The 14,611-nt window shown below is 40.4% G+C and overlaps 1 protein-coding gene across 1 annotated transcript; it reads left to right on the top strand.

The window, feature by feature from the left end:
* Positions 1-600: 600 nt before the first annotated feature.
* LOC109062434 (major histocompatibility complex class I-related gene protein-like) lies at positions 601-7,637 on the top strand. The gene is made up of 7 exons (XM_019079523.2): positions 601-863; positions 1,153-1,407; positions 1,693-1,971; positions 5,991-6,272; positions 6,359-6,475; positions 6,605-6,637; positions 6,729-7,637. Exons 1-7 carry the CDS (start codon positions 809-811, stop codon positions 6,782-6,784), a joined length of 1,077 nt encoding a protein of 358 aa, XP_018935068.1. The 5' UTR covers positions 601-808; the 3' UTR covers positions 6,785-7,637.
* Positions 7,638-14,611: the final 6,974 nt, after the last annotated feature.

The following is a 14,611-nucleotide window of genomic DNA, read 5'->3' on the forward strand; positions in this document are numbered from 1 at the left end:
AGAACACTGATGAAAATATTGCTTCAGAATATATTGTTACTGTAAATATGAAGACTGTACTGTATCTTCAAGATTGTATTGTACAATATTGTATGTTCTGCCATAAAGATGAAGATTGATATTTTGTTAAAGAATAAGCACTTTGTTTTAATGTTCTATTATATGTGTTTTAACTAGGCCTACTTTTTGTATATATGTATATATATATATATATATATATATATATATATATATATATATAACAAAATCATCATTTAGAAGGGCCTCATCTTTTAATTTTGCCTGTGGCCCGCACTTCATCTTGGTTTGCGTCTGCTTCCGCTCACTGCAGCCACCTGCTCCAACTCTCATCCGTCGGATGCATCGCTGTTTGAAAAAAAAAAAACGCGTTCGACTTGAAGCGGCGCTGCGCAGTATGATCAGTCTATGACATCAAAATACCGCGAGAGTGATAAGAGAGCAGACGGATGCTTACGCCTTCGAATCGCTCTCGCGGTACTTTGATGCCATACACTGATCATTCTGCGCAGCGCCTCTTCAAGTCAAACGCGCCTGAAGACTTAGAAAGGTTTCCGCTTCACAAAGCAGTAGGCTACTTCTTAAACGCCCACAATCACTGAAAAATGAAGGGGGATTTCCACAACAGTACTTAGACCATAACTCATATTTCACTGCAAAAGGCAACGTGGGAAATTTCGGACAAATTGTGATTTTAGATTACATTTATTTATTTTTTTATTTTTTTAAAATCCGAAATAAAATACCAACTTCAATTAAGTTTTTACTGAAAGCTTTGTATGTCAGCAATATGAACAAAGTTCTTCCGCTATTTCTGCTTCTACTTCCAATAATTGCTTCAAAAGGTAAGATTTTAATGATTTTAGTGTAGCTACAAGGAGCTGTTAATGGCAGAGCATATGGTTCTGGTTCCAATAGGCTATTACAAGCTTGCCTTTGACTAAATAAAAATAGATTTTATGAAACACATGTGCACCTGGTTTCTTTTCACATTGTTGACTTTGTTTTGAGTTAATCAGCATATTTGACTGTCGATCCGTGATGAGAACGTGATGGAACACATATCGGTTGTCTATCATACCACAGTTTTGTTAATTGTTTCGTTGTTTTTTATTTCCTATCATTATATCACAGGCTCTCACTCTTTATGGTTCATTGCAACATACATTAAAGGACAAACGCCATTTCCTGAATTTAGCTATGTAGCGATGCTGGATGATGTCAGAGTTCTGTATTATAACGGTGAGACGAAAACTCTCCATCCAAGAGGAAATACAACAACTGAAGACATGTTTGATTCAGAGTTCCTTACAATAAGTGATGTCATACATGCAGATTTAAAACTTACCAGATGGATAGTAGCAAGAACAAACTTAAATGAAACTGATCGTGAGTATTGCAATTATATGTTAAATTTGATCAAAAAGACTTGCAATTTTAAGAAATATAAATAATAAATTAAGAAAAATATTAACATTGATATATATAATAGAAACAATATATACCATATACAAAAATAGTAGAAGTAATAATAATAACAATAATAATAATTATTATTTTTATTGCACTTTTATTGCATTTTTTTTTTGTGACTGTAAAATGTCTAGAAAGATTTCTGCATGTGCTGGTGTGCTGTAAAAATACTACTTTAAAAAGTTTTTCTCTCCGTTCAAGGTGTTGTTACCCTTCAGAGGCTGGTTGGATGTGAGTTGAGGGATGATGGTGAACCGGGACAAATGATCACACGAGATGCTGTCAGAGGATCAACCACTGATGAGCTGCTATATGTTGACAATAATTTTACATATCAGGGAACTTTAGATGTCCCGGCCCCTGTGCTAAAAACACATCTTGAAATCGGCAAGAAGAAACATGAATATTTATACCGCCCATACTGCATCAAAACACTCAAGGGTTACCTTGAAAAAAGGAAAAATCAAGTCAATAGAAAAGGTAAAATGACTGACTCCTAGTCAAACTAGTAAAGAACAAGTGTTCTCATTTCTGTTTGGCTTTCTGTATTACACTGAGCATTTATCAGGCTAATATGAGCAATATCACACGAGTAGACGTGAGATGGCTGTAGCTATATCAGCACAGCTGTATTTCATGGCTACGAGTGAGTTGCGTTTTTACAACAGTTCGACGGCAGGAGTGTGTAAATAAATTAGGAACAACAACTTGTCTTTAAAAAACATCTTTTTTTGCAGAGCTACTTGCTTCTGCCATGTATTCATATCATATTCATAGACTGAGTTTAAAAGCTGAGCCCAAACCTCCGTTACTAATTTGAAAACGTCACTTAAGAAATAGTAGGCCTAACAAACTATCGTTGAGTTGCTTCATTAAAAGCTTATCGTTGTCACGTCCGGGATATAAGGAGACACGGTGAGAGATCCAAATGCGAGTATGTCTTTTATTAAAGGGCAATCCAAAGAATAAACAGTCCAGGCAGGGGTCATTACCAAACATAACAAACAAGGACACAAGGCTAGAGCACGACAAGAGACGGACGAGAATAAACAAGGACTCCGTGACACATACTAAGCCAGACCGATATAAATACCCAGGGACATGACAAACGCTAATGGGGAATTGACTGAGTGCAATGATTAATAACCAGTGACAGCTGAGTGCAATGAGGAGACACAGGGATCGTGGGTAATGTGGTTCATTAAGTGACAGACACCGTGGGGAAGGAGGACATCTAGTGGTTACCCAGGGAACACAACCCAGACACTGTGACATAACCCCCCCTCTACGGAGTGGCTACCAGACACTCCAAGACGTCAGGGACAGGAAGTGGAAAAAAAAAACCCCAACAACAACAACAACCAGAAGACCAGGAGGGAGGTGGACTGGTGGAGGTAGAAAAGGGGGAGGGATGGAGGGCCAGGCCCATGTAGGGGAACAGGGACAGGAAGCGATGGCTCCACTGGTAGCCAAGGTGGATCAGTCAGTTTAGGGGGCCAGGGTGGACCCGAAAGTTCAGGTTGTGCAGACGGCCAGGGAAGAACCCGCCATTTGAGCGGCCAGGACGGAACCTGCCACTCCGGGGCCCCTGTGGAGACGTGAAGGTGCTCTTGATGGCCTGTGGAGACGTGAAGATGCTCTGGACGGCCTGTGGAGATGTGAAGTGCCTCGGCTTCGGGCACCATCTCGGGCACCGCATCGGACACCGCCTCAGGAATGGCCTCGGACCCCGCCTCGGCCACCACATCAGGAACGGCCTCGGGAACCATCTCGGGCACCGCATCGGACACCGCTTCGGCCTCCGGCACAGCATCGGGCACCGCCTCGGCATCGGGCACCGCCTCGGCCACCGGAACGGCATCGGGCACCGCCTCGGCATCGGGCACCGCCTCGGCCTCCGGAACCGCATCGGGCACCGCCTCGGCATCGGGCACCGCCTCGGGAACAGCCTCAGCCTCCGGAACAGCATCGGGCACCGCCTCGGCCTCCGGAACAGCATCAGGCACCGCCTCGGCATCAGGGACCGCCTCGGCCTCCGGAACTGCATCGGGCACCGCCTCGGCCTCCGGAACTGCATCGGGCACCGCCTTGGCATCGGGCACCGCCTCGGCCTCCGGAACAGCATCGGGCACCGCCTCGGCATCGGGCACCGCCTCCAGGACGGCAGCGGGCTGCTCGGGAACCTCCTCCAGGATGGCAGCGGGCTGCGCTCGGGAACGGCCTCTGGGCCTTGAGGAACGGTCGATGCCTGTCTCCTCATCCGCCCTCTATGACGGCGAGTCGGCGGTTCCTTGTCCGGAGACTCAGGCATTGAGTCGGCCATCTTATCTGGCGACACAGGTGTGAATTCGGCCATCTCTCGTGCTGTGGCGCTTGTGCTGTCTGGCTGGCGGCCATCTTGTGCTGTGATGTTGGGCTGGCGGCCATCTTGTGCAGTGGGCCCTGGGATGGCGGCCATCTTGTGCTGTGGTGCTTGGCTGGCGGCCATCTTGGGCATTGGCGCTGGGTTAGCGGCCATCTTGTGCTGTGGTGCTGGCTCAGCAGCCGTGACGTGAACACTCCTGGGAATCTCTAGGATTTTGTTCAACATGGAGAAGTAATCCAAAAATGTCTCAGCGGCCATCTTGGGCAGTGGCGCTGGGCTGGCGGCCGTCTGGCCTCGTGGCGTGGGGCTGGTGACCACCTTGTGCTGTGGCGCTGGGCTGGCGTCCATCTTGCCTCGTGGCGCTGGCCCTGCGGCCATCATGGGCAGTGGCGCCACCATGGCAGACCTGCGCTTCTTCTCCCCTCTCCGTCCGCCATGGTGAGATAGTGGCTCTAATCCATCCCACCCGAGCCCCGGGTCGAAGGGGGGCCATGGTTGAGAGCGATGCTGAGCCTCCTCTCGACCACTCCCTCCTCGGCGACCTCCCCTGGTCCCCCGGAAAACCACCAGGCGACTTCCCTCAAAACTATCCCTCTCCCGCTCTGTGGCTGGGGAGGAAACATGAGCCGACATACCGCTGGATCTCGGATTGACGGAGTCCTTCTGTCACGTCCGGGATATAAGGAGACACGGTGAGAGATCCAAATGAGAGTATGTCTTTTATTAAGGGCAATCCAAAGAATAAACAGTCCAGGCAGGGGTCATTACCAAACACAAACAAACACAAACAAACACAAACAAACAAACAAGGACACAAGGCTAGAGCACGACAAGAGACAGACGAGAATAGACAAGGACTCCGTGACACATACTAAGACAGACCGGTATAAATACCCAGGGACATGACAAACGCTAATGGGGAATTGACTGAGTGCAATGATTAATAACCAGTGACAGCTGAGTGCAATGAGGAGACAGGGATCGTGGGTAATGTGGTTCATTAAGTGACAGACACCGTGGGGAAGGAGGACATCTAGTGGTTACCCAGGGAACACAACCCAGACACTGTGACAATCGTAGCTATTAAAAGCCGAGTATTATGTGGAGTAGAGTATTATGAGAGAGATTGACTGAGTGAGTGAGTGAGTGTGATTACCTGCATCTGATAAAGCATTCATTCTTCAGCTCAATCTCATATTCACAATAAAACATTAGTTTGATTGGCCGCTGAGGAAAGCATTAGGCTCTTTTTGTCATACTATATGGTTAAGTCTGTTAAAGATGAATTCTGATAGCACTGTTTAGTGCATGTTGGCTGTGCACAAGCTGGTGTTGAAAGTAAAAAGAACTTCCTTCTTCACAACACTGTTTTTCAATTTAAATGTGTTTCTGATGACTCCCTTTTGTCGCCATCTAATGGCGGAACAATGTCACTAAAATCACCAACATGAACGCACACTTTTCCCCAATACTAAATACTTCTATGTATATAAAATATTATTTACTGAATAATATTTAATAAACAACAACAACAACAGCCATCATAAAAATTGCTTGGCACAAAAGCAGCAATAAACAGCATTGAAGTGACATAAAATGTTACGTGATGGGATTTTGCCCTCAGCCAACACTTTTTGCTCTGGAACAAATAATGAGACCAAAGACTACCCGCGATTTACCCCAAACGAATTCTATCTCATGTTTAACCTCTATAGAGACATCAGAGCCAACAGCAAATTCGAGAATCTGGCCGAGGTAAGGCTGCTCTCGACGGTTTCATGAGTGCCAAGCGGCCGCTGATGCCCTGGAGCTCAAATCTCCAAAAACATTGAAGCAAATTTTCATATAGACATTATCTTTATTAAAAAAACTGCATATTTGAAGTCTAAACAAATACATTATCACTATTAAAACTACATTGCATGACAAAAAAATCATTATTTTAAAAATTATAGTGGATTTCGGTTTCCGCCATGGCACTCACTGTGAGAAATACGACAGGCGGAGTGATACAAACAGTGAAACGGTTGGAGTTATGGCTTTAATATGGCACTCTTATCAGCGAATCAGATTCGAGGACCAGAAATAACTGTTTTATAAAATTAAATGAATATCTCTTTTATTTTTTCTGCAGTGAAACCCAGACTCAGACTCATTCAGAAAGCTCTCACAGATTCTGGAGGGTCTCGTGTGAGTTGTTTGGCAACAGGATTTTACCCTCGTCACATCAACCTGACTCTGTTCAGAGATGAGCAGCCTGTAGCTGATCATGAGATCACTGCAGGAGATCTGCTGCCCAATGATGACGGGACGTACCAGATGAGGAAGAGTCTGGAGATCAGTGCTGCAGACAAACACACATACACCTGCTCTGTCACACACCTCAGTCTGGACAACAAACTGGACGTCACTCTAGGTAATGAGCTCTTACAGAAAACACAATTAAACAATTAAAACAAAAACAGTTAAAGTCAATCTCTCAGTCTGTGTTTGATGTTTCAGAGTTTGAACATGGGGAACCATTTAAATCAGTGCTTCCATTAGTTCTGATAGTTTTGGCTCTGGTGTTGGTGTTTGGTGCTGCAGCGGCTATAACTGCAAGGAAAAGACGATGTGCAGGTATGGCAAGAATGTAAAAATGTCTAAAGATACTAAGAAAAAAAAGGATTTATGTTTATGAAGAAATTACATTTCAAAAACAATCAAATCAGAAACAATAATTCCTTTTGTCTTTCTTTTGGAATTTAGATTCCATTAAAAATGGTTATTCTTCTGCTTCTAGTAAGTACTTCTAGTTGTTCTAAGCTATTTGTTAATTTACAGCATAAAGAAAACATTTGCACATGCATTAAACAATACATTTTATTTTCAGCATCTGAAGAAAATATGGACAAAAAATCAGAACTGAGGTGCCACGACACAAAGTGACAATCTGTAAATTTATTTTAGCCACAATTTCCACTATAATTCACTGGTTGAGACCTAAGAGTTAAACAGTTTTATGTAAGCCACTGTCACACAACTGATTGACTGTCAAACTGTCATACCTTTCTGTTCCTTGACCTAAAAGTGGAGAAGATTTACAGAAATGTAGATACCCATCATACTTAAATGTCATGCTTAAATGTCTCTAACCGTTATTCATGGCCTAATGGTTAGAGAGTTGGACTTATAACCCAATGGCCGTGGGTTTGAGTCTTGGTTCCGGCAGGGATTGTAGTTGGCGGGAGTGAATGACCAGCACTCTTTTCCACCCTTTATACGACTGAGGTGCGACCCTTGAGCAAGGCACCGAACCCCCAACTGCTCCCTGGGTGCCGCAGCAAAAACGGCTGCCCACTGCACCGGGTGTGTGTCTGTGTTTGTTCACTACTCACAGCTGTGTGTGTGCACTTGGATGGGTGAAATGCAGAGCATAAATTTGGAGTATGGGACACCATACTTTGCCACAGGTCATGTCCTTTCCTTTCCTTTTTTAGTGTAAATTAAAATGTAAATTTTCTTAAGATTAATGTTTATGCTTTGTTCGTAGTAAGTTTATTTTTGTTTGATTAGGTAGACTGAACTAAAGCTATTTAATCTTTTTAAGTGATGCATATCGTGACATCTGGTGGAATGAGCATTTGTATTACCAGATTGCATAAAACCTTGCAGAATTAGCTTATAGGCAAGGCAAGGCAGACAAGGCAAGGCAAGTTTATTTATATAGCACATTTCGTACACAATGGTAATTCAAAGTGCTTTACATAAAAGAAAGTAAAATAATCCTGAAGAAAAATAATAAAACAAACAAACAAAAAAAAAAAAAGTTTAAAAAGTTTGAGTATTGATTAAGGACTACCTTTTTCTATAATTTTGTCTATAAAAGGAAGATTAGATATTGGTCTATAATTGCTCAAAATGGTGTTATCAAGATTGCTCTTTTTCAGGATGGGGCTTAACAACTGCAGTTTTCAGGGAGTTTGGAAATGTCCCAGAAAGAATTTAGTTGTTCAAAATTTTTTTATCAAGATTGCTCTAACAGTTAAGCACACTTTTGAAAAAAGATGTGGAAGTGTGTCAAGATAGCAGGTTGACGATTTTAGGTGCTGCACTTTATTTCTTCAAAAATTTTGCTATCAATTGCTTGCAAAATAGACATAGTTATCTTTTTGATATTGCGGCGGCAAATCTGTCTGACCCTCTGCATTACTTGATGATGTGCTAATCTCCTTCCTGATATTGATGATCTTCTCAGAAAAGAAGGAAGCAAACTCATTGCATTTGCTGTTTGAGAGCATTTCACTGGGAATCTGACTTGGGGGGTTTGTCAGTCTCTCAACAGTAGCAAAAAGTGTATGAGTGTTGTTTAAGTTACTGTTTATAAGCTTTGAGAATAAATTCTGTCTAGCTGTGGCTAGTTTCACATTAAAAGCATGAAGGCTGTCTTTATAGATGCTATAGTGAATTTCAAGTTTCGTCAAAGAAAATACAGAAGTGATCAGTGCTACATCCTTAATAACAATGGATGAAATGTTTAGACCCCTACTGATGATTAAATCTAGAGTGTGTCCACCTTTGTGTGTGGGTCCATGCACATGCTGAATCAGGTCAAAAGTGTTTAGGAACCGTTATCATTTCTTTAGTAGTTTTGTTTTCTGCATTGATCTATGTGAATATTAAAATTCCCCTGCAATAGCAAAACAGTGAAACTCTGAGGAAATCATTGATAACATTTCTGTGACCTCTTCAACAAAGGCTGGAGAGTATTTTGGAGGCCTGTAAATAATGATAAACAGAATGCGTGGAGCACCTTTCAGCACAATTTCCTAGAATATTCAAAAGACAAGTACTGACCAATGACACTTGCTTGCATTGATAGACATCTTTAAATAGAGCAGCTACACCTCCACTTCTCCTAACAGTCCTGCAGACACTCATGAAAGTAAAGTTAGGAGGGGCAGCTTCATTGAGGACTGTTGCACTGCAGCTGTCTTCTAGCCATGTTTCATTTAGATTAGAAATTATTTATTTTTTAGTGAGCGAATGTTTAAAAATGCTAACTTGATGGCAGAGCTTTGTCTTTACATTAATCTCAGTTTGATGCATAATAGAATTAAAAAACATGAAATGCATAATAAGTGATTTGAAATTGATTTGAAATTGACAGCCCTTATATTTTTTAAGTCATAATTTCTGTGTTATAGTTTTAACAAAGCAAAAACTAAACATGCTTTTGTTCTGGACAGTCTGCTTTGAAAAGTGTAAAATTCACTGATTTACGGCATTTATCTCCTGTTTTCTACCCCTTTCCTTGATTGTTAAACCCAACATATAAATTGATTTCCGAGAAAATAAAATTTATTTTTTTTATTGTATTTTGTGTTGTTTGTTTTCTTATTCTAATGTGTGTCGTTACTCTCTGCTAAGCAACGTATACTGACACTTAGTGGTGTGTATGTATGCAGGATTTCTTTCCCAACAGAAATTATTTGCTACTTTTCTGATATTTTACATACACAACTCCCACTATATATTCACTTTTTGAGACTTAAAAGTTGTGTTAAGAATTCAGTGTAGGTCACTTGGTAGTTGGCCAGTGTTAATTAGGTTTCAGGTAAATGTGAAAGGGGAAGTCAAAGTCTGTTTGTGGTGCAAAGGTTGTCTATCAGAAGCATTTATTTTTTATATTGCCGGTAAAACTAAAATATTCTTCTAATATGACCAGAAATCAGACTTAAAAGAAATAAAAGTTCTGCTGCTGCTGTTGGAGAGTGTTGTTATATAAACTACAGCAGTGCTTGTGTGTGCATTAAATCATTAACCGGTGCTAAACTGCTCACTGCATCATATAATTAACAACTTGAACCATCAATGTATTAATTAAACTCACTTAAACATCCAACAGTTTCTTTTCTACACATCTTTATATATGTCGCTCGTCACCAGCTCTCCATTGAAAATGAATGTTCCAATCATTCATAAAAAAGGCCTCCTGAAGCGATTTGATTTGTTATTGCAAGAAACATATCAATATTTAATTCAGTCATGAGTTTCGGCAGAACCACATTTTTAGAGTTAAACTGCGCATGCTGGAGAGCTGTGGGATCTCGGTCTGCTCCGGAGGCCTACACCATCACTGACCCCCACTACTGCATCTAGCGGAGGCGCCACAAGCGGCGTGAGAGGAAGCAGAAGAGGGGTAAGCGCGGAGGTATCCGGGCTAGGCTAACGGCTAACCCACACAAGCCAGGTGTCCCCACCATTGTACTGGGTAACGTACGCTCTTTGGACAAAAAACTGTATTACATCTGACTACTACGCTCAACTATGAGGACTGTAAGAGACTCTTGTGTTTTTGTGTTCATGGAGACATGGACAGAGAACAGAGTCCTCGTCGCGGGAGGTAAATCTCGCGGCGACGGGCTTTGTGTTTACATCAATGATGTGTGGTGCTGCGATGTGGTTGTGGTCTGCAAACACTGCTCACCCCTGGCAGAGTTTATGATTATTAAGTGCCAGCTGTTCTATCTACCGAGGGAATACACAGCCATACTGATCATTGCTGTATACATCCCCCCCAGCTCCAACAACAGCAACAGGAACGAGGCACTAAATGAACTGTACCAGCACATCGGTGAGCAGCAGACAGCCCACCCTGATGCTTTTCTCATCATAGCTGGGGATTTCAACCATGCAGACTTTAAGAGTGTGTTCCCAAAAATACACCAACACATTGACTTTCCAACACAGGGTAACAACACTCTTTCACTGTTGGAGGTAATGGGAATGCAAAAAAATATTTTTGGTTTGGTCTGCTTTGCACCTTTATAGAAGTTTACCTTGCAGTAGTTTAAGTTTGCAATCCAAACCAAAAAATCATGTTTCCAGGGGTGTACTTAGGTCTTTTTTTCAATTTTCTTAAACAGTGAAGCCCAGAGTCAGACTCATCCAGAAAGCAAACTCAGATTCTGGAGGGTTTCGTGTGAGTTGTTTGGCAACAGGATTTTACCCTAGTCACATTAACCTGACTCTGTTCAGAGACGAGCAGCCTGTAGCTGACCATGAGATCACTGGAGGATCTTTCTACTTTAAAAAAAAGCACATGCAAAAACTTAATATTTCAAAGAGTTTAATTTGAAAAAATAAAATAAATAAGCAATATATACAAATGTATTCAATATAAAAATATGTTATCTGATAAATAATTGCAAACAATTAATACAACAAACAAATAAAGTCTTTAGATGAAGTTTTCACGCAGTGACCATATGATTTTTTCGTAAGGTGACCTCATATCGTCTCCTTGTTGTTCTTCATCTGAAAAACTGATTGCTGTAAATAGCATTATGTGTTGTTGTGCAGGGAAACTGTTAAAAGAAGAAAAATGAATTAAATCACTGTGCAACAAACAATTTGAACTCTTATAGTTATTAAATGAACATTCAGTATCTAGCAAATATTAAGTGTAATAAAAAGCCTCCTTACCATACAGGATTGTGCATCTCTGAAGTTTGAAGTAGATGTGATGTTGTTTTCCATCTGTTGTGGTGAATCACTGAAGGTTGTGAATGTTGGACAATACTGGACAAGTCCCCGTGGCCCCTCCAGACTCCAGGTTTCTGAAAGCAGATCTTTCTGAAGCCTATGTAAAGTATCTTGTGATTAGTCTCTTGGTGTTGCTTCATGGTTGAAGGTCTCCTCAGACTGTTCCAGCTGAGCAGAAAGATACGAGATGTAGCTAATAGTGAGGCGAATCAGGGGTCTCAATCTTGGTCAGGGCCACACAGGTCGTGGTCAGGCAGGAGCCACAGAAGGACGGTAAGGTAGGGAGGTTCGGAGATGATGGAGAGCGCCTTGGTCAGATCCCTCATCCATGAGCTTCTCTCTTTCACTGGCCAGGGTTTGTTTAGAACCCTGAGCCGTCGCTTTGTTCGGTAGAGCTAAGGGTTTTTAGACCTGGTAGTCGAGGAGTTCTAGTCATGGCTGTCTCTTTTCCATCGTCGAGGGGGAAGTAGGGGTAGAGCTAATCTGGGTTTTTTAGCTGGTACGGAGTCGATCCCAGAGGATTCTGGCTGTCTTCCAGCTCCCCAACAGCTCGAAAGAGGAGAAAAACATCCAGAATCAATGGAGGAACTTGGAGAAAGGCTGCCACAGGCACTGAAGTACCCAGCATCAATGGTGGTGGATGTTTGCTTGTATTCAAACTGGCATTTGGCTCCCTGTAGCATATGAGAAAAGTTAAACTCCATGGTTGTGATCTTTTCAAAGCAGAGGAGATGTTTCCTTCTTGTTCTCTGGTACCTGAGTGAATGCTAAAGAGCTGGAGGCAGCAGCCCAATATATCCTGGATGTAGAGATGTGATGTTGCACCTCCAGAAGGTGCTTTAGAATTTCAAAGCGGCAGAGAGACATCACACCAGGGGCAGGGGGTCTCTCACATCACTTCCAGCACAGGTGGGAGGTGGCGACTGCGGCGGTAAAATAACAGTAATTTTGAGTAATTTGGGAGTCATTTTGATGTGAATTTTTGAGCACTGTGTACTTCTGTATTGAGTTCAGTACTACATAACACATAATAATAATAATAATAATAATAATAATAAAAATCTGTCAATTTCCATTCCAGTCAAACCAGTCAAAAGTGTCATTTTAGTTATTGTTTAATTTTAATCAACAGTGCAAAGGCAGTCAATCAAAACTGTACCATGAAATATATTCTACCTTGCATCAAAGTCAGGTCTTGATGCATTTTATTGCTTTTTTGCATTTTAAGAAATAAAACTATATATAAAACTTAAATTGGATAGAAATGTATTTGTTTATTGATTTTCTTATTTAGAAATTTATTTATTTCGATTTTTTTAATCCATTATTATGGACCCTTTTCACAAGACATATAGGTTTTTACATTGGGTGTTATTTTTAAAAGCTCAAAAAGAGTGAAGGGTCTTTTACCTTTGTTTTTCAGTGATGCCTGATGAATGTATTTATTTGTTTATAAAATGTTTGACTGATTAAATAAAAGTAGGGGCTAATAATGCTAAATCGTACACAAAAAGAATCATGATTTTGTTTTTGTTGCTGTTTCCATTCCCCTGTTATTTACACAGACTCTCACTCTTTATGGTTGCTTGCAACGAACATTAAAGGAAAAATGCCATTTCCTGAGTTAAGCTATGTAGTGCTGCTGGATGATGTCAGAGTTCTGTATTATAATGGTGAGACGAAAACTCTCCATCCAAAAGGAAATACAACAACTGAAGATGTGTTTGATTCAAAAGTTCTTCTCAAAATAAGTGATAAAGTTACAATTATATTTCTTTATTTATTGTGAAGTAGTGAAGTAAAAAACTTAAATGTTAATTGTGGTTAGTTTGTGTGTTTTGTTATAAATTAAATTTGAATTTGAATTTGTTGAATTTGATCACTTTAATAGAGATAATAATAGCGGTAGCATTGGTTTTGTGATTGGGAAATATCTAAAATATCTTAAATTTTGTATGAACAGTACCCTAAAATGTCATCTCTTCATTAAAGGTGTTGTTGCCCTTCAGCAGCTGGTTGTGTGTGAGTTGAAGGACGATGGTGAATCTGAGATATATTAAATTTTGTATGTGATGTACCCCACATGTTGTGTATGTTGAAATGATGTTTACATATGATGTTTGTTGACAAGAAGTTTACATATCAGGGTACTTTAGACATCTCAACCTGAGTGCTGAATATTCATCTTGAAATCAGCAAGAGGAATCATGAAGTTTCATACCAACCATTTTGCATCAAAACACTCAAGGGTTACCTGAAAAAAGGAGAATTCAAATCAATAGAAATGGTACGAAGACTGACTCCTAGCCAAACTAGTCAAGAACAAATGTTGAAATATAATTATATCGTTCTCTTACGTGTTTTTTCCCAACAGTGAAACCCAAAGTCAGGCTCCTCCAGAAACAACTATCTTCTGGGTTTCATGTAAGTTGTTTGGCAACAGGATTTTACCCTTGTCACATGAACCTGACTCTGTTCAGAGACGAGCAGCCTGTAGCTGATCATGAGATCACTGGAGGAGATCTGCTGCCCAATGATGACAGGACGTACCAGATATTATAGTGTGTTATGTACAAATGCAAGGGAATGTAAATAATAAGCTTGGTGTGTTAAATAAATGCATTTATAAATAGAATTTTTTTTTCTGAAGAAAGATATTGTATTATCTGGGAATAAATGAACTACTTGATTATGTATTTTGAGTACTTCATATACAAAATACTGTCTCTCAAAATATTTAATTACAAAATACTTTAGATTTTTTTTTTTTATTGTTTTTTTTGTATTGCAAATTAAGTTTGTAGTAATTATGTGTGTTTCAAATACATTTAATTAAAATACTGCCCATCTCTGTACTTTTGATTTTTTTTTTGTCCAGCAAATATTGATTAAAGCCTTTTGTCTAACAGCTTCTCGTGCTGCTCACTCAAGCTAAATGTCTATTTAAGAAGTAACAGATTAAAGTCATTCTCTTGAATACTTGATTCTAAACTGAAATTTTTGATTTTGAAATCAGAGCTACATTCATTTGTCCCGTATTATCTTGTTTCATACAAACGCAAATGGCGCCACCTTGTGTCTGAGTTATCAAGTGTAGTTAATGATGTGACCTTGGACCACAAAATTAGCCATAAGCGTCAATTCTTCAAAATTAATTTGATTATGCATAATATGGAAGCTGAATAAATAAGCTTTCCATTAATGTATGGTTTATTAGGATAGGACAAT

The sequence above is a fragment of the Cyprinus carpio genome, chromosome B25 (assembly GCF_018340385.1).
Source record: "Cyprinus carpio isolate SPL01 chromosome B25, ASM1834038v1, whole genome shotgun sequence".
In the NCBI taxonomy this organism is placed as follows: Eukaryota; Metazoa; Chordata; class Actinopteri; order Cypriniformes; family Cyprinidae; genus Cyprinus; species Cyprinus carpio.